Source organism: Thermochaetoides thermophila (assembly GCF_000221225.1).
Source record: "Thermochaetoides thermophila DSM 1495 unplaced genomic scaffold scf7180000011806, whole genome shotgun sequence".
NCBI classification, from domain to species: Eukaryota; Fungi; Ascomycota; class Sordariomycetes; order Sordariales; family Chaetomiaceae; genus Thermochaetoides; species Thermochaetoides thermophila.
Window position 1 is genome coordinate 457,965 of NW_006383023.1, and position 22,822 is coordinate 480,786.

At 54.9% G+C, this 22,822-nt stretch overlaps 6 protein-coding genes across 6 annotated transcripts; 3 read left to right on the forward strand and 3 right to left on the reverse strand.

Moving 5' to 3' along the window:
* Positions 1 to 90: 90 nt before the first annotated feature.
* On the reverse strand, positions 91 to 1,456 carry CTHT_0001740 (uncharacterized protein; the record flags this gene model as incomplete). Its single annotated transcript, XM_006690660.1, has 4 exons — positions 91 to 266; positions 318 to 684; positions 734 to 888; positions 1,012 to 1,456. The coding sequence occupies 4 exons, from the start codon at positions 1,454 to 1,456 to the stop codon at positions 91 to 93; spliced, it is 1,143 nt and encodes a 380-aa protein (XP_006690723.1).
* A 743-nt stretch (positions 1,457 to 2,199) lies between these two features.
* Positions 2,200 to 4,583, forward strand: CTHT_0001750 (ubiquitin-activating enzyme-like protein; the record flags this gene model as incomplete). The annotated part of the gene is made up of 5 exons (XM_006690661.1): positions 2,200 to 2,319; positions 2,532 to 2,702; positions 2,751 to 4,014; positions 4,076 to 4,160; positions 4,235 to 4,583. 5 exons carry the CDS (start codon positions 2,200 to 2,202, stop codon positions 4,581 to 4,583), a joined length of 1,989 nt encoding a protein of 662 aa, XP_006690724.1.
* A 93-nt stretch (positions 4,584 to 4,676) lies between these two features.
* CTHT_0001760 (3-oxoacyl-acyl carrier protein reductase-like protein) lies at positions 4,677 to 6,082 on the reverse strand (the record flags this gene model as incomplete). Its single annotated transcript, XM_006690662.1, has 4 exons — positions 4,677 to 4,759; positions 5,181 to 5,276; positions 5,356 to 5,671; positions 5,828 to 6,082. 4 exons carry the CDS (start codon positions 6,080 to 6,082, stop codon positions 4,677 to 4,679), a joined length of 750 nt encoding a protein of 249 aa, XP_006690725.1.
* Positions 6,083 to 6,976: 894 nt separating this feature from the next.
* Positions 6,977 to 9,034, forward strand: CTHT_0001770 (dihydrosphingosine 1-phosphate phosphatase-like protein; the record flags this gene model as incomplete). Its single annotated transcript, XM_006690663.1, has 4 exons — positions 6,977 to 7,091; positions 7,327 to 7,543; positions 7,609 to 8,843; positions 8,943 to 9,034. The coding sequence occupies 4 exons, from the start codon at positions 6,977 to 6,979 to the stop codon at positions 9,032 to 9,034; spliced, it is 1,659 nt and encodes a 552-aa protein (XP_006690726.1).
* A 2,753-nt stretch (positions 9,035 to 11,787) lies between these two features.
* Positions 11,788 to 16,666, forward strand: CTHT_0001780 (putative DNA damage- responsive transcriptional repressor protein; the record flags this gene model as incomplete). The annotated part of the gene is made up of 5 exons (XM_006690664.1): positions 11,788 to 12,234; positions 12,288 to 12,862; positions 12,931 to 14,427; positions 14,480 to 15,577; positions 15,637 to 16,666. The coding sequence occupies 5 exons, from the start codon at positions 11,788 to 11,790 to the stop codon at positions 16,664 to 16,666; spliced, it is 4,647 nt and encodes a 1,548-aa protein (XP_006690727.1).
* A 1,500-nt stretch (positions 16,667 to 18,166) lies between these two features.
* CTHT_0001790 (uncharacterized protein) lies at positions 18,167 to 20,034 on the reverse strand (the record flags this gene model as incomplete). The annotated part of the gene is made up of 3 exons (XM_006690665.1): positions 18,167 to 18,424; positions 18,481 to 19,406; positions 19,488 to 20,034. The coding sequence occupies 3 exons, from the start codon at positions 20,032 to 20,034 to the stop codon at positions 18,167 to 18,169; spliced, it is 1,731 nt and encodes a 576-aa protein (XP_006690728.1).
* Positions 20,035 to 22,822: the final 2,788 nt, after the last annotated feature.

Here is a 22,822-nt window from a genome sequence, read left to right on the forward strand (position 1 = left end):
TGTTTTTCATTGGAGATGGATGGCTGAGTCTAGCTTCTCCTATGGATGTTGATGACGTGGCTGTTTATATACCCAAATTTTGAACTCATCTCAATACCAGATACTCCGTGTCCTATGATGCGGCAAGCGCTCCTTGCCCTGTGCCTCCATCTCCTTCATGGCATCGTACAGGTAAAAATCAATCAACACAGCGTTGATCTTGGTCCCGGGGTGCTGCCGCAGGATCTCCCTCCGGATAAGCTCGACACACCATATACTGCAGGCTACTGTTTGTCAGCAATCCACATCGTAGCTCAAACACTTTAGAGAGAGCTTACCTCTGAGTTGTATCTCCCAACTACTCCCACTAGCAATCTCCTTCTTATCCTTAATCGCGCCCTCTAGCGTGGGGCTATAGATCAGGCAATTCATGCTGTTCAGGATCTGGGGCACACGGTAATCCGCAAACATGGTGATCTTGTCGATGTCACGGAACTCGCCGGGTCCAGCTCCTTCAAAGCACGCCCAGAGGTCGGCGACGAGGATTTGGGCGCGCTTCATGATCCGGATACGTTTAGTGCGCCCCTCTACTTCGAAGTTGTGCTCATCTCGGAAGCAGGAGAAGTCTCGGGCTAGGAGGTTGACAAGACGTGTGGCGGAGCCTTTGGCGGCTTTAACCAGGTTCAGGGGGTCGGCGTCGTATTTCTGGGCATGTTAGACTTGTGGATGAGAGAAAAGGTAAGGGGTGATGTACATTGCAAAGGACCTGGCCGGCTTCGCGCAGGCAGTCGAACCTCTCGGTCAGGAGAGGCATCTCCTCGTCGGTGCAGGATCGGAAGACTTGTCGCAAGGTGTCAACAGTGAACTCAAGGTCGTCGGTCCAGAAGTAGGGGTCTGTGATGGGGATGCCTGCAGATGTTAGCCTTTGTCTCCATCAGTTTAAGCAAACGCCAGGCCAAACGGTATCTCAGGCCTAGATGTACCAGCAATCGCCCTTTCTGAAAGGTGATGGGATTTCATATGCTAACCTACCCTCATCCAACGCCCTCCTCAACCCCGCCACCAAACTCCAATACCCCGTCCACCTCCTTCCCTTATATTCGACGGCAAACCTCTCCTCCTCCCCCTTCTCACTCCAAAATGAAAAATTCAACAAGTCCATCACAAAAATAAACGCCACCGTCTTGCCCTCCCCCAACATCTTCGGATCCGGATGCAGCTCGTGCGCGCTGACCCACGTCGCGGGCGAGTACCCCCGCTGCTGCATTTGGGTGTAGATCAATTCGGCAGCTGCCTTGCACGAGCGCATGTCCAGCGCGACATCGATGGCACCGTGGTCGTAGACCCATTCCGCGTCGGTGAGGACCCCGGTATCTGGGGAGACGTCATCGTCGTCGGGGCTGTTGAGGGAGAGCTTGCCTTGGAGGTGCTGGCGAAGGAATTCGAGGAGGGAGGGGTCTGCTTCGTCGTCGGACATGTTAGGCGATGTGAGTGTGCTTAGGGTAGAATTGAGTTAATGGAACAGAAGGGCCGATTTCTTTCGAGGAAGTGGTTATAGAGGTTGATGTCTTTTGGTGAGAGTTGGAACGCGGGAGGATGAGATGAGTGAGGGGGCAGTGGAGGGCGTTTTGAAGGAGCCAAATTAGTTGATGGTAAGGTATCCAATTCAACACCAGCTTTTGGGCCACAATGACTTATCGACATAAGTATCGCAAATTCCAAATTGAATTCACTCAAATATTATTCTATCTGATTTCTGTCCTGTGTTGTTTCTACATTCCATCAACCCAACTTTCCTCCCAACCTTCATCACTCTCATGGCCCCGGGGGGGGGGGCGGGAACGGTGACAGAAAGGCTGCCTGCATCGAAACGGCAAGCACTAAAAGTGGATCACCTAATAGAAGGCATCCAATAAGAGCTAACCGGAATTTGCATGTGGGGCACCCGTCCGCAGCCGCGTCGGCGCGTCTCACCAGGACCCTGTTGCTGCAGCGAAGTCAGGGCACTTCACGCTGCCTCTGCGACTTGATGCGACCGACGTCCGCAAGGCTGCACAGGAAAGCCAGTCACGTACCCTTCTCTTCCATTCTTCCCTTCGTTTGCGGATGGCAATGAAAGTTCTCTCTTGATATTTCTAATCACTAACCCAATTCTGTTCTAATTCCCAACGTTCTCTGCCGCCGCCAACTCTCTGCTCATCATCATCATTACCAATCGCCATGGCGCAAGTCGCGGCAGCCAGCAGCGCCGTCGTTGCACCTAGTCCAACGGCTTCTCTGAAGCGCGATGCCTTCAATTCGCAGTCTCTTGGTCGCGGGCTGAATGCCCATGTCAAACAGGTGGGTACCCGACGTCAATCACACTCCATCTAGACTGCTGTTCGCGGGCCACCTCCGACTTCACTCGTCCTATCGCTTGGCAACTCCAATTTTTTTTATTTTTTATTTTTATTTTTTTTCTAGGATTGAGTGGTCTGAGAGAACCAATTCCTATCGTGATGGAGTTGGGACCCGAATCTCATTTCGTTGCGCCGCTAACTGAGGCCAAACAGTCGAAAGTCCTGCTAGTCGGCGCAGGTGGCATCGGCTGTGAGCTGCTCAAGAACCTCGTCCTAACCGGCTTCGGCGAGGTCCATGTGGTCGACCTCGACACAATCGATCTCAGCAATCTTAACCGTCAATTTCTATTCAGACAAGAACACATCAAGAAGTCTAAAGCTTTGGTACGTCCGGTCCCTCAAGTTATCCAGGGCAGTAGCTGACACCCTCAGGTCGCCAAAGAAGTAGCCGACAAATTCAACCCCGCGGTCAAGATCGTCGCCCACCACGCCAACATCAAAGACGCCCAGTTCGGCATCGATTGGTTCGCGAGCTTTACCCTCGTCTTCAACGCCCTCGACAACCTCGATGCCCGGCGGCACGTCAACAAGATGTGTCTGGCCGCCGACGTCCCGCTGATCGAAAGCGGCACGACCGGCTTCAACGGCCAGGTCCAGGTCATCAAGAAGGGCGTGACAGCATGCTACGACTGCGCGCCGAAAGAGACGCCCAAGACTTTCCCCGTCTGCACCATCCGCAGCACACCCAGCCAGCCGATCCATTGCATTGTGTGGGGAAAGAGCTGGCTGTTGAACGAGATTTTTGGCACGAGCGAGGACGAGTCGGCGTTTGATCATTCGGCTGATGCCGAGAACGCAAAGGAGATAGAGGAGTTGAAGCGCGAGTCCGAAGCCCTACGCAAGATCCGCAATAGTGTCGGGTCCCCCGAGTTCCCGCAGATGCTCTTCGACAAGGTGTTCAGCACCGACATCCTGCGCCTGCGGTCCATGGAGGACATGTGGAAGACACGCAAGCCTCCAGAGCCGCTGGACTATGCGACAGTCTACAAACAGGCGGAGGAGAAGGGCGTGCTGGCCAACCGTGAGGCGGTCCTGAAAGACGACCAGCGGGTGTGGACGCTCGAGGAAAACCTCGTCGTGTTTATCGACAGTCTCGAGCGGTTGAGCAAGCGCGTGCAGGAGATGCGTGCGGCAGGCGACGCCGAGGCGATCATTACCTTCGACAAGGACGACGAGGACACTCTAGACTTTGTCGCGTCCGCGGCGAACATCCGGTCGACCTTGTTTGGGATCGACCGCAAAAGCAAGTTTGATATCAAGCAGATGGCCGGGAACATTATCCCTGCCATTGCGACCACAAACGCGATTGTTGCTGGGTTGTGCGTGTTGGAGGCGTTTAAGGTGCTGCGCGGGGAGTATGATAAAGTAAAAGAGGTTTTCTTGACGCCATTTGCGCCTGCAAGGTTGCTCGCGTCGGATAAGGCGCGCATGCCGAACCCGGAGTGTCCCGTTTGTGGCGTTTTCCAGACAAGGGCATACGTAGATTTGTCGAGGGCGACGCTGAATGATTTGATTGAGAATTTTGTCAAGATGGAGTTGGGCTTTGGGGAGAAGGAGATCTCGGTCAGCAATGAGGTCGGCATTCTTTATGATCCGGATGAGACGGATAACTTGGATAAGAAGTTGACTGATTTGGGTCCGTTACTCTCTCACATAGGTTCCTGTATCCAGGGAACAGAGCTAACGGTACAATACAGGCATCAAGCCCGACTCCTTCCTAACCATAACCGACGAAGACGACGAAAACCCTTACGTGAATGTCGTCATCGCCATTCAGGAAGCGTACGCCCCCCTCCCCCCGGCCCCTTCTCCCTCCTGATTTTTTTTTCTCATTAGATATACTAATCTCCCCACAGCAAAGAACCACTCGACTCCACGCCCATCAAGCCTGCCGTACCAAGCGACTCCATCAAGATCCCGATTAAGCCTAAGAAAGCTGCCACTGTGTCACCTCCCCCCTCAGGGCCTGCTAACGGCACGTCTGTGGAAGTGATGGCCGTGGATAGTACGGTGTCCGTCCCGACGAAGCGGCCTCGTGAAGATGACGAGGCTGCTGCGGCGGTAAAGAAGGCGAAGGGTGATGAGGGCGGGGCGATTATGATTGTGGATGATGATGAGGATGTTGTGGTTCTAGATGCCGGGACGGTGAAGAGTGGAAGGGGAGGGGGAAGTGCGGATGGGGCGATTGTGATTGATGAAGATTGAGATTTAAGATAGGGACGGGGTAGTGATGGGGTCGTGAAAAGATTTGGGCGTACAAAAGGAGATGGCTGCTAGAGAAGAGCGGCCTAGTACTTATCAGAGCAGGCTGGCAGCAGCAATACTGTCTGTCTGGGGAGCGACACTGCCCCCGCCTGCTCGCGAGATACCATCATGCTGGCCTACAAGCCAGGTCAGTAATAGTGGGATAAAACAAAAAAAAGGATACCGGATGACACAAATCAGAAAATGATACGAAAATTGAATCACAAGAAGTCGATTCCCTCTCATGATATACCCCAAAGTCTATATCCTTAACCCAACAATATTCGCCGTTAACCCTCCATCCACCGTCAAATGGCACCCATTTACATAGGGGTTTTTGGCCAGAAACGCCACGGCGTCAGCAACCTCTTCCGGTGTACCAAAGCGGCGTAGAGGGATGGATTGGGCCATGTGAGATTGTTGTTCAAGCTCTGGAAAGGGTGAGTATTCGATAATTTTATTGGAACCGAGGAAGCTTAGGATTTGTGTCCCGCTTACTCAGGGGGACGGATTTAACGAACAGTTAGAGGGGAGGGAAGTAGGGTAGTCCGAACTTACTTTCTGTCATGACAGAACCGGTAATCGGACCAGGGAGGACGGCGTTGACGCGGATGTTGTATTGACCTAGCTCGAGGGCAAGGGACGTTGTAAGACCTGTTAGGGGGAGGGGTGGGGTGGGGGTTAGTGTCAGCAGAGCACGCACACACACACACATATTAAACAAGAGACATACCTAGTATCCCAGCCTTAGCAGCGGAATAAATACTCGTCCCAACCATTCCTCTCTGTGCTAACACGCTGGAAACATTGATGATGGCTCCTCCAAATGGCTGTTCCTCTTCCCTTTGAGAAGCTCTCTCTGCTGTCTTATGGCTCTGCCGTTGAGCCTTCACCTGTCGTTGCATCATCTGCCTCCCGACAAACCGACAACCCCATATCGTGGAGGTCAGGTTGGTCTGGAGGAGTTCATCAACTTCTTTTTCTGTCATCTTAACAAGGAGTTTGTGCTGGTCGAGGCCGGCGCAATTAACGAGGATGTCGATGGATTTCTGTTCGAGCAATACGGTTGGTATGAGATTAACCATTAATTCGAGCTACAAACTATCCTATACTACGGGCTGAAACTCTATGAATGAATTTGAAAAAAAAAAAAAAGGGGGGAGGGGGGAGGGGGGAAATAGGAAACGCGTGAATGTAATACGCACATGCTCCTTCACAAGCCGCTCCCAATCCCCCGTCTCTTTGACATCCATCTCAAAACACCGGTGCTCCTGACCCGGCCACGACTCCTCAAGTTTCAGACTCTCCAATGTCTTCTGCGCCCTCTCACAGTTCCGGCTGGCCACGATGACGCTGGCACCCTCCTGCGCAAACCGTCGCGCAATAGGTGTGCCGAGCGTCCCTGTGGCACCAGTGATTACGGCGAGGCGGGTTTTAAGGGTGTGAAAAACTCCAGACATGGCCCTTTTGTTAAGGTGGCTTAGTTGGGGATCAATTCGTGTTTGAGCTAGTGATCGTCATCATGGCTGTCAGTTCATGAAGTTCCCAAAACACATTTACGCAAACCATAATTGGCTAACTTGTCTGTGTGAGCTTCCGCATGATAACCCTAACCCTCGAAACTCCCCTAGCGCGGCCTGCTGCAAGGGCTAGACCCAGATCTGCCCAATTATCACCCGCGATAAGCAAGGTAGTGTGGTGTCACCACATTTCTTGGGCTGCGCCAAGCCGTGCGCCAAGAAGCCAAGTCAAACGTCTTCTGCGCTGCAGAGCAGTGTCGTGCGTGTGGGAGATGTAGGCAAAAATAGGTAGGGAAGAGCTGAGTTTTTTGTTTTTTTTGGAATGGTTGGGGGGGGGGGGGAGAAGCGGTAGGATGTCCACTTGTCCACTGCAGAGAAGACTGGAGTTGGGAATTTGCCCCCTCGACGCTGCGAGTGGACGGTTGATGAAAGCGAGAGTGAGCACGGGTAGCCTGGCTTGTGACTGTGGATTGGATTGTTGCAGTTGTAAGCAGTAGTGTGGGTATTGCGATTGCGACTAGAGGGCACCGCAGCGAACCGCCTCGGCTGCACCACCGCCGAGAATTCGTCAAGCTACCAAGCCCAAGGGTGCAGTCAAGGTGTTCGCTTCTGCTGCTGGAGTCTGGCACTCATCCGTCCACTGCACTACTGGTTATCGTCGGACCTGCCCTCCTGCTGCTGTGGGCTGCCCCTCACTATTAAGAGGTCCATGTTGCACTCGCATTGCTGTCGAAACATCGACGCTACCTACTACATCATCCTAACATCGCCAGCCACACCCGCTCGAGCCAGACTGTCCTGCCCGACGATTGTATCGCCCCTCGGTCGCCATCCATGAGCACAGCAACGACGAATGGCGCCAGCAACGGCGCTGCGCCGAAAGATGAACCCGTGGAGAAGAAAGAGCCGAATGGCACCGTTGATGCCGGGTTGAAGAGCTTGGAGCATTGTACGTCCTCATTGATCCCGACGTGATCACAGAAAGAAACGGGAGCTGCCGTCTTATCTGCCACAAGCTCCGTCCTGAGTCGCCGGAGCTCCCCTGAGCAACCACACACCTTTCAAAAGACTACTACCCCACGTTGCCCCTCGTGTTGCTCCTCGTGTTGCCCGAGCTGTTGGCGGAGATAGCACATTGTCAAGACATCGCTTCTAGAACAGTTGCTAATGCTACCTCCGTCTAGACAAGCGCGCCCTCCCCCGATGGCGGTACAGGCTGCGCCAGCGCCTGCTGCCCATCGTGCGCTGGGAGACTCCTCACCTTGCCCGTCTGCAGCGCGCCCTGCGCACACCTGCCCTTGACTACTACTTCGCATGGACGGCGAACCTCGGTACACATACTTTCTTCATGATCATGCTGCCTGTGTTGTTCTGGTGCGGCGAGCCGGCTTACGGCAAGGGGTGCGAATCTCAACCCCCGGACCGACACCTACAGGCCAACAGAAGACTGACAGATACAAACCCAGGATCGTCCACATCCTCGCAACAGGCGTTTTCTTCACCGGCTTCATCAAAGACATGTTCTCTCTCCCCCGCCCCCTGTCCCCTCCCCTCCACCGTATCACCATGTCTGGCTCGGCCGCCCTAGAGTACGGCTTCCCCTCCACCCACTCCGCCAACGCCGTCTCCGTCGCCGTCTACTCCCTTCTCAAACTCCGCGAACACTCCGCCGCCTTCTCCCCCTCTACAGCCCTCGCCCTCGAAGTGCTAGCCTACTTCTACGCCGTCTCCATCGTCTTCGGCCGCCTCTACTGCGGCATGCACGGCTTTTTGGATGTGATCACCGGCTCTGCCCTCGGCGCGCTGATTTCACTCATCGAGTTCCATTGCGCTCCGTGGATCGAGGAATGGCTGCAGTCCTCGTCTTACCTTGCCCCCCTGACAATTGTGCTGTTCATCCTCCTCTTCGTGCGCATCCACCCCGAGCCGGCAGATGACTGTCCCTGTTTCGACGATAGCGTCTCTTTCGCCGGCGTGATGATCGGCCTGGAACTCGGAACATGGCGCTTTGCGCGGTATTCACCGCTCGCTCCAGTCTACGTCGGCACAAACCCGACCTTCGACCTCTCCGCCCTCACATGGCCCGTCGCGTTGGGACGTATCGTCCTCGGCATCGCGGTGATCGTCTCCTGGCGGGAGGTGATGAAACCCACGCTTTTGAAACTCCTTCCCCATTTGTATCGCGTCTTTGAAACCTACGGGTTGTCATTGCCAAGAAAATTTTTTACCCCCGCCAGTAAATACAAAGACGTCCCGCTCCGCGGACTCAAGGATGATAATGTCCTCCCGCACGTCGCGGACGTGGCGAAAGCCGTCAAAAGTATTCGTGGCCCCGGCAGGGGCAGAGCGGTGAGTGTAGGCCCGCAGAGTGCCGCCGATGCGTATGAGACATTAGCGTGGAGAGAGAGGAAGAGGAGGGAGAGTTTGAGCCGGGAAAGAAATGCGTTGAAGAGTAAGAAGAGTGTGGGGGGGCTGCAGAAGGGGGAGCAACAAGTGGAGTGTAGGCAGGTGAGTGGGGTGAGGAGTGGCGGACGGAAAGAGGAGTTTGAGCAGGGGGAGGTTGTGGAGGTTGTTAGCGAGGGGGAGCTGGAGCTGGAGGAGGAGGAGGAATTGTTGGATGAGAAGGACGTGTTTAGTCGGGTGGTAAAGCCAAGGGTGAGGTATGATGTTGAGGTGGTGACTAAGTTGGTTGTTTATGCTGGTGAGTTCCCTTTTCTGCATTGTCTGGTATCTTGTTGAGCGGATTACTTCAGCGAGCGATCATTCGTAGACGGCATTGTCTAACGGAATGGTGTCACAGGCATCGGATGGCTCAGTGTCGACCCAATCCTCATCCTATTCGAGCTGATTGGCCTGGGGACGGGACAGTACCCTGGCTTGAACCTCAGATAAGCAAGGGGTACTGGGCTTAGAAAGTCAATTGGTGATGGTTGTTTCGTCGCCGAGTATTAATGGGGTATGGTTTGTATGGTTGGATGTATATAGCCCCGACCCTGGGGGGGTTCGGAGCGCGTCTACTGCTGTTTGTTAGTTTGTTTTGGCTGGTATACACGTTCTGGATGCTGTTTTAGATGGTTCAATGGATGATGGGTAGATGGGAACGCTTGGGTGGTTAATGGAATTTGGCTGGTCCGTGGATTATTCGGGTATGTGAAGTGTTGTCTAATGTGTGTTCCCAACGCCTCTCCTTTTTCTCGAAATGCGGGATAGAAAGGCTGTGGGACGAGCTACGCTGGGTGTTCACGCACTCTCGGAGGGAGGGAGGAGTCTGAGTGGGAATTAGCCCTTCTATCATTAGCCCTTAACGGAGGAAATCCTGGTATCACGGAGTGGCATCACTCCCTACATGCCTTCCCTTTGCCCTCCCACCAGGACGTTTGCCATCCCGCGCCCTCCCCACCTTCCGAACACCCCAGATTCTCCATGGTTTGGGAACGGCACCCAGGTGGTTCCCCAACCCCGGGAGATCTGCCCGCCCCAGGAGCATAGCCTCACTGTCACTCAGCCTCGCTCTGAGGCCCCGGACCCAGGAAGCAGTACCCGGGTTGAGGAGAAGCTTGGGACATCGCATCATCTTATCTAATCAATCAATCTATAGGGCTGATGTGCGGTAACATTCCGATTTGCTGGTGAGATCGCGGCAGATGAGCACGACATTTGGGGTATCTGCGAGGTGACGCGGCGACCGTTGGGGCTAACACTGAGATGAGCTGCTGATATATTCAAGGACATTGATGCCAGCCTTCTCTCTTCGAGCTTATGCCTGCTAAAGGAGTAGTATGGACAATGATTGAGAGCTGTCCGTTGTTGTGAGCAGCATCATATTGGATTGCTCGCTCGAGTTAACCCGTAGGGCTGCGGGGTAACACTCGGCTTTGTTTAGCAGGCGGTTACTAGTCGACAGCAGTTTTTAACAATGCAGCATTGCAACCGATATCCCATAGACAAAGGATTGTTCCAAGCTCATTCTAGGGCTTCCAGAAATCTTGTCGATATTCTGCCCCATAACTCTTTCCAACTACTCGATCCTGCAATCACTCCCGGGACATTGAGCCTCGGATCGACCCTGTTTGAAGTCCATTCCCAAATTGATGTAGACTATTCGAATATCATATGGCGATTGATTTTTTTTAAAAAAAAAACAAAAACCTGATGAGCGAGGAGTTCGTGAAGGAAACCCTCGCTTTTTACGGAGAGCAGCTGGACGGTTGAGGAGCTTCGTGACGGTGCATGACGTCGCAGCGCGAGCCCTAGAGCTCCTGCAAGCACTAAAACATTTCAGCCAATCAGAGCTCAGTTCTTACATAGCTGGTCTGTGCTCCGCTGTCAGATCTGGGTTAGAAAAGACAGCCCTTGATTGGTTGCTTCTCATAAGGTGGACTTCATCTGCTGCATGAGCAGGTGGCAACAAGTGCCAGTCAGATCCGTCAGCAACCGACGCAGTTCCGCGGGCGTCATTCTGCTTGAACAACGGCCGCTGCGACAAAGCCGCCCGCGCCTGGAGTTCGGACCGAATGTGAAAGGGAAGATTGGTTTCGCAGAGAGAGGGAGCGCGCTGCAAATTAACTTTTGAGTTTGGGAGAGTCCAAGTTTCGCAAAAAAAAAAAATCCCAATCCTTTCACATACATATACACACACACACACACACACAAACCAAAAAAAAAAAAAGACAAACCTGCCAAAGTACGAAACATCCGTCTGCGAATCTTGTTTCTGAAACAACGCCCACCGAGCCTGGCCGCTCGCTGGCTGCAACAACGGCAACGGCCCAAACGAAAAAGCACTTTCTGCCCACCCAAATCTTTTTTCCCATTTGGTTGTCTCCCGCGCATTTTGGCCCTTGCACAGTGCCTTTTCGGCGCATCGATCAGCCCAGATTCCTTGGACATCGACCCACCGCCGCTGCAGCAACTAGCAGCACGCAGGGAGAGCGTAGGGAAAGTGGAAGCGCTCGGCAAGTCGAGCAGAGAAAGGCCTGGAGAAAGGGATAGCGGTCACTCATCTCCCCAGCTTGTCTGAAAGTTCAATCCCGGTCCAAATTCTCGCAACATTCCCACCCTTCCATCTCCTCCATTTCTTCCGTCACTGTCCACTCCAAAGCTTAGATCCACAGTCCGAGCAGCCCGGGATTTCCATCGCTTGGCATCATCTCCAGCTCAGGAACCCCCCCCCCCTTCGACCCAGCAACCCAGCCTCTGCTGTTCTCCACCCCCCCGCTCGCAGCCAGTGCGCTGAAGCAAACAGTGTGCTGCTGTTGGAGACTAGAGTCGCTGCACCGGTTGCTGCTTAGACGGGACATTGCCGACTTCTCAAGTCGAAACCGCCTAACGAACCTATACTCAACTTGGCTTTATCTCAGCGATCGAGTCTTTGGCCTCTGGTGCTGCTTCACGAATTTCCCTGCATTGCGTCGATCTGTGAGACGGCTTCCCCCCCCTGGCGCTCCCGCTAGCTGAGTGCTCTGTCGCAACATTGAGCCGACTGTATTTTTATCGCTGCTGCTACGTTTCTCCCCCCCCCCCCCCGGGGAAGCCCTTTGCAGCAGCACAGCACAGCACAGCACAGCAGCGATCGCAAGACCGACTGAAGACAACCCCCTACCCCCATTTAATCCGACGCCGGAACGCATGTAGTGCTCGCGACCATGTCCATTGAAGCGATTGGCGCAACGGCGCCGACGGCGGCTCTCGATGCAAAGCTGTCCTCCTCCTCAGACAGCGGCAGCTCCAGTAAGGACCTCGGCTTGAACTCGCCCCCCGATAGCAATGGTGCCGATGCCATGGATGTGGACAATAGCGATTCGGAGCTGAGCGACCTTGATGATATTGCCAGCAAGCTGGACGGCGTTATTGGCGACCTCGATATTGAGCAGAAATGCCAGGAAGTTGAGTCGGCAGAGAAGATGGAGGTGGAAAAGGCTGTGTTGATCGAGGCAAAAGACGATGCGACTAAGGAAGATGCGAACAAGGAAGCTCAGAAGGAAATTGAAGAGGAAGAGGAAGACATTGGCGAGATCGAGCCGGATCATTGGACAGGTGGTGTGCCCGTTTTCAAGCCGTCTTATCGCCAGTTCAAAGACTTTAAGCGCTTCGTATGTCGAGCTTTGTGCGCATTTCTCTCGAGCTGGTTACTAACGGCGAATAGATGGAGGCTGTCGACAAGTACGGCATGCAGTCTGGTATCATCAAGATCGTCGCTCCCGAGGAGTGGAAGAACTCATTGCCCCCGATCGACGACCTCATTAAGCGCATCCGCGTTCGCGATCCGATCAAGCAGGAGATTATGGGCCACAATGGCACCTACCGCCAAATCAATATCCTCCATCAGCGCACATATACCCTGAAGCAGTGGAAACAGCTGTGCGATCAGAGCGAGCACCAACCGCCGGCTCGGCGAGGTGAGAGACGAGCGAATGCAGACCAGAAGCCGCCGAGGACCCGCGCTGCAGTCGCAGCTGCGGCTGCGACTGCGGCTGGTCCCTCGAGGCCTGTAACCCGCAGTACTGCTGCCGCTACTCCGACAAAGAAGGGAAGGGGATGCAGGGTGACTCGGCAATCGGCGAAGCTTGCCAAGCATGATGACGAGGAGCTGGAAGAGCGGCCGATGACGCCCGTCTCGCCCGAGGCGGAGAAGGAGGAAGTTCTGGATTCCATTGGGCAGGAAGCCGAGGAGGCTAAGGAAGGGGGGGCCATTGCGAGGAGGAAGAGGACGGCCCGCGGGTGTCGAGGATGGGCACCAGGCAGTCCAAGCCCAAGACGCAGTCTGTCTCGGCGAGGAGGAAGTACAGTCGGCGTGAAGGCTCAGTTGTGATCGATGAGGAGCACTTCAAGGACTTTGACTACAACATGGACATCTCGGACTTCACGCCCGAGCGTTGCGAAGAGTTGGAGAAGATCTATTGGAAGACCTTGACCTATGCTCCGCCTATGTACGGAGCTGATCTTCCAGGCACGCTCTTCGACGAGAGTGTCGAGATCTGGAACCTGAACAAGCTCCCTAACCTGCTGGATGTCCTGGGAACCAAGGTGCCCGGCGTGAACACTGCTTATCTATACCTCGGTATGTGGAAGGCTACCTTCGCCTGGCATCTGGAGGACGTCGATCTCTACAGCATCAACTACCTGCACTTTGGCGCCCCGAAGCAGTGGTACAGCATCCCGCAAAAGGATGCCCGCCGCTTTGAGGCTGCCATGAAGAGCATCTGGCCGCAGGAGGCGAAGGCCTGCGATCAGTTCCTGCGTCACAAGGGCTTCTTGATCTCGCCTTCGCACCTCAAGCAGCACTACAACATTACCGTGAACAAGTGCCTCTCGTATCCGGGAGAATTCGTCGTTACCTACCCGTACGGGTACCATTCGGGCTTCAATTTGGGCTACAATTGCGCCGAGGCAGTCAACTTTGCCCTGGACACTTGGCTGCCTATGGGCAAGATCGCCAAGAAGTGCGAGTGCGCGCAGGCGCAGGACAGTGTCTGGGTTGATGCTTGGGAGATTGAGCGCAAGCTGCGGGGTGAGGAGTCCGAGTATGAGGAGACGGAGGATGAGGAGGATGAGGTAGATGAGGTGGGAGATGAAGACGAGGAGGTCGAGACTGGCCTGCCTAGTCCTCCGTCCGACCATACCGCTAAGGTCAAGCTTCCACGTCGCAAGCGCAAGAGGGCTGAAGGGGAGGAGGCAGAGCCGAGGGTTAAGAAGAAGATCCGCGTGCGTCAGAAGCCGCATGCTGAGCAGCCTTGCTGTCTCTGCCCTAATGATATCCCCGGGGCTGAGATCCTTGATACCGATGATGGGAGAAAGGCCCATCGAATGTGCGGGCTGTACATTCCCGAGACCTATGTCGAGACGGTCGGCGGCAAGGAAATCATCGCCAACGTCGCCAACATCGACAAGGCGCGCCTGGAGCTTAAGTGCCTATACTGCCGCTCCAAGAAGGGCGCTTGCTTCCAGTGTTCGCACAAGAAGTGTCCCCGAGCCTACCATGCGACATGTGCCGCGGCTGCCGGTGTGTTTGTCGAGGAGGGCGAGGTGCCCGTGTTTGGCGAGGATGGTACCGAGTACAAGGAGCAGGCCTTTGAGTTCAGCTGCCGCTTCCACCGGACCAAGCGCGACAGGAAGTTCGAGGGCGACGCGCTCGAGAATGATCCTGAGATCCGCAAGGCCGCGAAGGCGCTCAAGAAGAATGATATTTGTCAGCTGCAGTTCTATCGGGGAGACATCTTTGCGGGTGTCGTTGTCGAAAATCATCTTGACGAGGAAACCTTGCTTATTGATGTCATTCCCAATGGGTATGTGAACCTGAAGACACAGAATTGGATGGAGTACTAACACATACAACAGCGACCGCGTCGAGGTCGAGTGGAAGTGGCTGTTGCTTCCCGATCCGGCCGACTTCCGTCTACCCAAGGCCTCGCCCAACGCTATCCCCCTGCCGACCTGCCGCAAAGCCCAGAAGGCCATCAACGCCAAGCGGACTGACGACGAGGTGCCCCGCAAGGACGAGGAGTTTGGACCCGGCTACGTCTGGGCCGAGTTCAGCACCTGCGAGCCCTTCCGTAACCGCGCCCAGACCAAGGTCGACCTGTCCAAGGAGAACCAGATCTGGTACTACCTCGGCGAGACATCGACCGATGCGAAGGCGCAGTACACGGAGAACCCGGCCATCAAGCGGCATAATCCGAAGAGCAACTTTTTGGAGTCCCTGCCCAAGCCGGTTGTGGCGCCGACCCCGATACTGGGGGCTCCTCCTCCTCCTCCTCCTCCTCCTCCTCCTCCTCCTCCGCAGCAGCAGCAGCAGCAGCAGCAGCAGACGGGTGATGTGTTGGCTCTTAAGCAGGAGAAGCCTTATCTCTATAAGCCCAAGATCCCCGTGGCGCCGGCTGCTGGGACGCAGGCTGGATACGCAACACAGACGTTTACTTCTGTCCCTGCGTCTGGTCCTTTCCCTCCTCAGCCGTCGCCCGCCCAGGCTAACAAGCCTTCTACCATGTCAATGTATCATCACCATGGCTCGCCGCAGGGTGGACAGAAGGAGCAGCCTCAGCAGCAGCAGTGTCCCCCGAACATGCAGTACCAGCAGCCACCTCAGCAGCCCAAGAACTCATCATCACTGTTCTCATCTACGGATCGTTTCGCGCCCGTCGGAGGTAGTAATGGATTCCCGACTCTTCCTGGTCTAACCTGGCCCCCCGCTCACATGAAATCAGGACATCACCACCATCCTCAGCAGCAGCATTACGGTCTGCAGCAGCCCCAGTCCAGAGTGGGCGTGGCCCAAACGACTGCGAACATGCCGCCTCTTGTGCCTATGACTTCCTCGCATCTTCAACCGCAGTACGGTGCCCAACAGCAAGTACCTGGAGGAGCTCAACAACAGCAGCCTCAGCCGGCCATGTGTGCGTATCAGAAGTATAGTTTTTTCCAGCTTAATCATAACAGGTGCGTTCTTGTGTCGCTTCGTGGTGTCATGCAGCGGACAGAGCTGACTTGAGGATCAGGGATCCCTCTAGATACCGCACACCCTACGGCCAATGGGGCGGGTTTGTAAACGGGTATGAAGGGAACTTGCGCGAGTTTTTGCTCAGGGCGCAGAAGGCCCTTAATGGAGGCTCATCAAGCAAGGGCCCGAAGCCACTCGTGTCGGCGCAGACGACGGGGTATCCACAGACCTTGCCTCGTCCACAGCAACCGCAGCAGTCTGTTCTGGCTCCAGCTCCAGCTCCAGCTTCAGCCCAGCAGGCTGGAGGGCAACCTCTGCATCCAGCGATCCGTATGCCGTATGGTGTTGCCCCGGCTCAAGCACAGAGTCAAGCACAGGTGCCGATTGCCCCGTCCCCGACCCCCATGCAAGCGCCGGCACCAGCTCCGGCTTCGGTTCCAGCAAAAGAAAAGATCAAGCAGCCCTTTCACAAGCAGAGCACCAGCCCCATCCCTCTGCCGCCCTATGTAAGGGAAATGCAGATGGCTGCGAAGGCTGCACAGCAAGGGAAGGCCGGCGCTCAAGCTACAACTCAACAACCTTCGACATCAGTCCCGGCTTCGAATCAGGCACAAATCCAGCCAGCTTCTGCGGCGGCTACAACCTCGACTCCGCAACCCGCACTCCCGCAATCACCGGTGCAGACGCCAACCTCGACAACGGCTAGTCCGACACAGGAGAAGGCCCAACCTAATCAGGCTTCTTCGTCTGCTGCCGCTGCAACGCAGAATACGCCTCCTCAGACTCACCCTCAAGCGTACCCCAGTCCGCCGGAGAGCAAGGAGCCGGGACAACAGGGACAAAGGGATACAGATGTTGACAAGTCTCGGTCTGTATCCACAATGGAGCTAACAGCAGCGTCCGGAATCGAGGTTGAGCAGAAACAAGAGGGCCAGGTTCAGGGGCGGCAACTTGCACAAGAGGATAGCCAGGCCCTGGTACAGAAGATGATGATTAATTTGCGGAGGGCGAGTCTGAGTCTCGTCGAGGAAGCTGATGGTCAGGTTTCTGCTATCGGCTCTGGTGCTGAGGATGCGGCGTCGAGTTAGATGCTGATGCAACAGTGAGAGGGAGAGCGGCAGTAACGGGCCGGGGTACGCGTCACCGAGCCCCCGGACTGAGCCTTCACCTCCCCTTCTTACGCCTTCTTACGACACAGAGGAGTGGCAGAGCAAAGTATAGGCAGAGAGGCATGCGGTTCGCCTCTCCCTCCATGCCAGGAAGCCAGTCAGTCCTCTGGTATATGACTGTACCCTACTTTCCTCCCACTTTATGATCAACAGGACAGGACAGACATCGGATGGGGTACATATGGGGTACAGATTCCCCCCTCCCCCCGAAATAGTTTTCTTTTCTTACTTCGATATCTTTGATTGCGATGCAAACCAAAAGGTACGGCGGTTTACCGGGTACGGACGTGTGGCACCGGGTACGGATGTGTGGCGGCTGGTACTTGGGGGGAAGGATAGTGGTACCGAGGCGATTCAGGAGCGGTTATGTTTTTGTATGGTTTTATGGCTTATTATGCCCATGGTTTATCCGGATTAGTAAATAAGTGGTAGTTTTGGCAGGGAGTGTTAGGTAGTTTTAACTAATGAACGAATAGAAGGTAATATGAGTGTGATCTAACGTTTTTTTTTTTTTTTTTGTTTTGGGGGGGGGGGTTGGAAATCCCTTCTATCTCATTGGTGGGTTACGACTGATGATATTCTGATCAGTTCAGACTAACTACTGTACTGAACCCCCCAAGTGCTGTGAGGGGGGAGGGGGGTATATATACCTTTTAACTAGGCGCTTAGTCTTTTTTCTCCCGGTGTTCCCAAACGTATTATCTTATTGAAGACCAATTTTGTTGGTGCTTGAGGAAGTCTGATAATCGATCCCACCTCATCTCAACCCAGCTCAGACCGCTCCTAACCAAAGGAATAGTAAGTGTCGATATTTGATAAACGTGAACTAAAGTTTTCATTACCTTATCAATGGCATAAAGCTCGCTAAAGTCCAATGCATCTTTGCTCAGCCAGTGGCAGCATGGATCTGGCCTAGTTGGCAATAAGCCATGGCCCTGATTCCAGAAAAGAAATCTTGAGTACTCAAGCATTTTCTCATCAATAACTAGAACGTATATTGCTCTAGCTGTGTCGAAATGCTTTCCTCTATCATGTATTAACACATTCGATTCAGCCAAGATCCACCCATGCCTCAAATATCCTTCATAACCATGAGCAAATCTGCCTCCTCTCTATCTTGGCCTCGCCCAGACCATTCACACATCTTGCAGTTCACAATGCCACTCGAGCACAGATAAACGATCTCATTCATAAGCACTCAAACCCCTCAGGTATATGTGGTATCAAACAAGAACAAAAACCAACACCCTAATCCGCTGCTCACTCTGATCCGGACCCTCCCCAGATTCCATACATTAACATAATGCCTTTTTTTTTGATTTTCGATGTACCAAGTAGCCCAAAATCTATCGCCTGCGCCAGCGCAGCAAAACGCAAGCGGCATTCCAGGCCCCCGAATCCAACATTAAGTGATAGTGTTTAAATGAACAGAGTGTGGAACCAACGCTTCCAACTAGGCATGGCAGCCAGCTTAGCACGGTAAGCGTTGATCTCATCCCAGTCGATCTCGCGACGGCCGGAGTCGACATCGATCTGTTCGGTGCGGAGCCAGCCAGTGCGCTTCCAGAAGAAGCCACCAATCCAGAAGACGATGACGACAGGGAGAGCCAGGTAGGACTTGAAGAAGCCCTCGGCATTGTTGTAGCCGCCACCAACGGGGCAGATAGCGACGTAGAGCTGTGAGAAGTTAGCATCTATTCATTAACATTCAACGGCAGGGCTCCAAAGCTTACCTGAGCAATCAGGCACAGGATGTTGAGGGCCAGACCAAGATACGAGCCGTAGACGCCACCGACAGCCTTGAAAGGAATCTCGTCCTCGCTGTGGCCGTGGTACTTCCAGGCGCGGCGGAAGCGGATATGGGCCAAGCAAATGGAACCCCAAGTAAAGAGGGCAGCGAGACCAGACAAGGCAAGCAGCCAGTCGAAGACAGTAGGACCGTCAGCCGACAGGTTGATGTACGCGAGAGGACCGAAGGCAATGATGAAGAGGACCGATACGAGCGGACGTCCAGAGCGGTCGATGTACGAGAAGATCTTGGGAGCATAGCCCTGCTGAGCAAGGGCTGTGAGACAGCGAGAGCCGCCGTAGACGGACGAGACACCGATGGACAGGACGGAGACAAGGATAATGACATTCATGAAATCATCATAGCCCTTAAGGTTTCCGTACTTTCCAACCAGGACGAAGGGAGAAGCGTTGACGTTGACGTAAGGGTTGGCGCCCAGGAGGTTCTCGTCGTCGTAGGCGATGAGCAGGCCGATGAAGAAGAGACCCAGAATGTAGAAGAGGGTGATACGCCAAAAAACCTGCTTAATGGCACCGGGCAGGGACTTGACCGGGTTGCGAGCCTCAGCAGCAGCGAGACCGACCAGCTCAGTACCGGAGAAGGAGAAGGCGGCAGTGACAAAGACAGAGCAAAAGCCACGGAAGCCATTGGCGAAGGCACCAGGGTTGTGCCAGAGACGGGCACCCCAGTATTCATCGTACCTGCTGCCCTTAGGGCCACCACCGCAGACCATGACCAGAGCAATGATCATGAAGACAACGATGGCGCCAAGCTTAAGGCACGAAGACCAAAACTCTTCCTCAGCATAGCCCAGAGTACCGAAGATGTTGATAAGCACGATAGCGAGCCAGAAGATGGTAATCCAGACAGCTATTTCCACCCCCCCAACCCCCCGATGTTAGCATAACCCATTCCTGATGCCGGATCAGTTACCCCGGAGCCCGCACTTACCGACGCTGATCTCCGAGTTCCAATAACCAATAGTAAGACTGCACACCGTGAGTTCGAGTGGCAGCACGACAGCCCACTGCATGACGTAGTTCCAGCCCATGGCGAAACCCCAGGACGGGTCGATGAAGCGGGTCGAATACGTGTAGAAGCCACCAGAGACAGGGTACATAACAGCGAGTTCACCGAGAGCGTAGACGACGTTGAACATCATGACACCGATAATGGCAAAATCGATCAGAAGCGTCCCGGGGCCGCCAGTGCGCAGAGCGTTACCAGAACCGACGAAGAAACCAGCACCAATGGAACCGCCAATGGCGATCATGTGCATGTGGCGCTTCTTCATGGTACGGTCGAGCGAGTCAATCGAGCTCTCACCAATGTCACGCATCTGGAACGACCGCAGATTGAGACCATTGCGCGTCCAAAAGTCTTCCTTATCGCGAGCCCGGACGGAGGTTTCGGTGGCGGCGGAGGCGAAGGTCGGGGGAGCCTCTTTGTCCGGCGTTGATGAGCCAACGCCGGCCAGGCCTTTCTCAGCGTCCGACATGGCGGCTGGGTGTTGTGCTAAAGGGAGGTGTCTATACAGACGGGTATGTGTGGTGACGTCGACAACAACAACAACGACGACGACGACGACGACGACGACGACGACGATGCAGTATTGGTAGTGTTGAAGGAGGCCGCTGTAAAGCGGGAAGTAAATAAGCGGTGGTGAGAAGAGGGAGGACGGGAAGGGTAGGACGGGGAGGACGGGGCAGTTATAAAGACTGGACACGGGAGAATGAGATGGCCCGGCCTGAGAGAGCTGGAGCCTCGGATCGCAGTCAGCTTGACACTTGACGGCGATGGATGGTAGGTTTCCGTGGTCGCAACTGTGACCCTAGCGCGTGCTTGTTGGCTGATGAGGTCACGACCAGGATCAAGCTATGGGGGATGGGTATTGGATGTTTTTGGCGAGAGGGGGGAGGGGGTGTTAGAGGCAAAGTGCAGCGTGAGCAAGTGTGAGCACCTGTCGATGTTGGGCAGATGATGGATCAAGAGGTCCACCCCGCTGGGCTGCTATCAAAGCGGGCAATGCACAGAAATGGCCTAGAAGCTGTTTAGAAGCCGCGAAGAAGGAAACTACGATGGAACCCTAGCGTCTGCCTGAGCCAACAGCCCGGGGCAGCCAATCGCTGGCGGCAGAGATGCAACGAGATGGCAGCAGGAAAGCGATGAGGGCGAGGGGTTCAGATGGGAGATCGTCTGAAAAGAGCAGGAGCCAAGCAATCGAGTCAATAAGTCGATAGTGTATGCGAGCCGGGGAGGCCCAGGGGGGAAGGCACGTAGTAGAATTTTGGGAAGGGACGCCCATTCGCCAGCATGGGAACGAAACAGAAGGGGCAGGCAGGGAATAATCAGGACAGGCAGGACGCCGTTGGAGGTTGCAGCCACGAGAAAGGGAGGAAAGTATAAGCAGCGAACGCATACCCGCAGCTGAGACCTCCCTCGCGAGGGCATTGGCAATTGCGGACAGACCGTAAGCCACGAGTAAAGTTCTGCCGTACTGTGACACCGAAGCAACGCGAGTACAAAGAGAAATTAACAAGTATAGGAGCTCTCGACGCTGTGATCGTCGCCTCGCAGCGATGGACGGGTGGCCAAAGACCCAAGCGCGGCCAATGGCAGCCCATCGAGAATGGATTGTCGCTCAGGGAAAAAGGGACGTGCAAGTCAATGCCAAGCCTCGTTGCCAAGCACGTTCTCCAGATCTGCCCGGCCTACTATTGGTCGATCTGGAGCCACTAGCCAATGGTGTGCATGCCTGTGTTTGGTGGTGGGGCAGTGACGTAGTAGGGTGTACACCACCAGCCGGCCGGGAGATACTGGCACAGAACAAGCTTCAAGCTTATTCGTTTCTATCAGTCTCGATCTGCCACCTCCATATCATGGTTTTCAGCAAGACAACCAATCTGTCATCCGCACTTCGAGGCTTCATGATGCTCAGCTGGCGACCACAGTGAACCTCTGCAACACACCAGCAGCGTTTCTCAAAAGTCGCCAAAGAACAGGAGGTTCGGCACGCAAACACCACACCGAGAGCCAAGCCGGGCATTTTCCCGTCAGGGCGACCGAGCAACGTCCCCTATCGTGGCGCGTCCCTTTCCGCCTGGGGACAATGGGCCGAAAAGAAGGATGCCTATCATTGGAGGAGAGGGACAAAACGGTAGAAGGGCAGGATTGACATCCGGCACCCCGGCCCCGTCGCTATCACTGATTTGCCGGACGACGACCACGGAAGCCAAGCCCCTCCCTGCAAGAGAACGTCTTGGCGTTGCATGCTGGGGTGTTTGCTTAACCAGCTTCCCGTCCGGGAAAAGCTTGGCTCTCCGACGATCCCCTGGTCGGCCTTCTGGTCTGACGCTCTGGCGGGGGGGAGTTGGCCCCCAGCAAGTCGGCGACGACATGATTCTTGCAGGATTTCAAGGTGTCACAGACATGCTAATTTTTGTTGTCTTACATAGGGATTTTTGCTGAAGCTTATCAGCCTCGGCGAGGCCGCCCTCCCTGGTGTGTGGGTTCTCGGGCTCCAGAGACTGCAGAGATGCTAATCTCGACTCCACCATCGTGCGGGATGGATAGGACGAGTCCTGTTATCGAGGACGATAGATCCATACGCCGGCTTGCCTCCGTTATCAGTCTCACGATCCTCCTCGTCTCGTCCGAGGCTCAGCAACTTCTTAGGGCTGTTGGTTGGTCCGTCGCTGTCGCCGACTGTGGCGGCGATAGGCAGTGCGAGGTTCGAACTTCCAAGGCAACAGCCAGGAATGCTCATTCGTGAACCTGCACGTGCCGGTGAGGGTTGTCAGCGACGATGTCCAAGTTGGGAGCGTGGGGAAGGAGCCACGGAAGCTAGCCCCTCTGATCTGACTTGGGGAACCCGGCCGCCACCGTTGACCGCGAGAGCGCCACACCGAGCAAACCCTCGCTCACGATGCTCAAACAGACACCGAAGTCTGCAGCCCAGCGCTACCAAGTGGCGTTCAGATGCCCGGGTCAGCCCATAGCCAGGCGATGAAGCAGCCCTTCCGGGTTGGTAAACTGGTGAAGCCCTATTGCGGCTGTCATGAAGCTCGTTACACATGTCGATATCAACCAGACACTAGAGCTGTTCTCTGTGCGGTATTCCCTTCGTGCCATTGCCTTGGATCCCGACGCCTGGCTGAGAAGGGTCAAGCATGTAAGCATCCATCAGCAGATTGGGCACGCGACAACCCACCACGACAGTTCAGCGTCGTGGAGCTTCTCCACAGCTTTTGTTTCTAGGGCGGCTTCACCGAACCCTTTTTCTACAG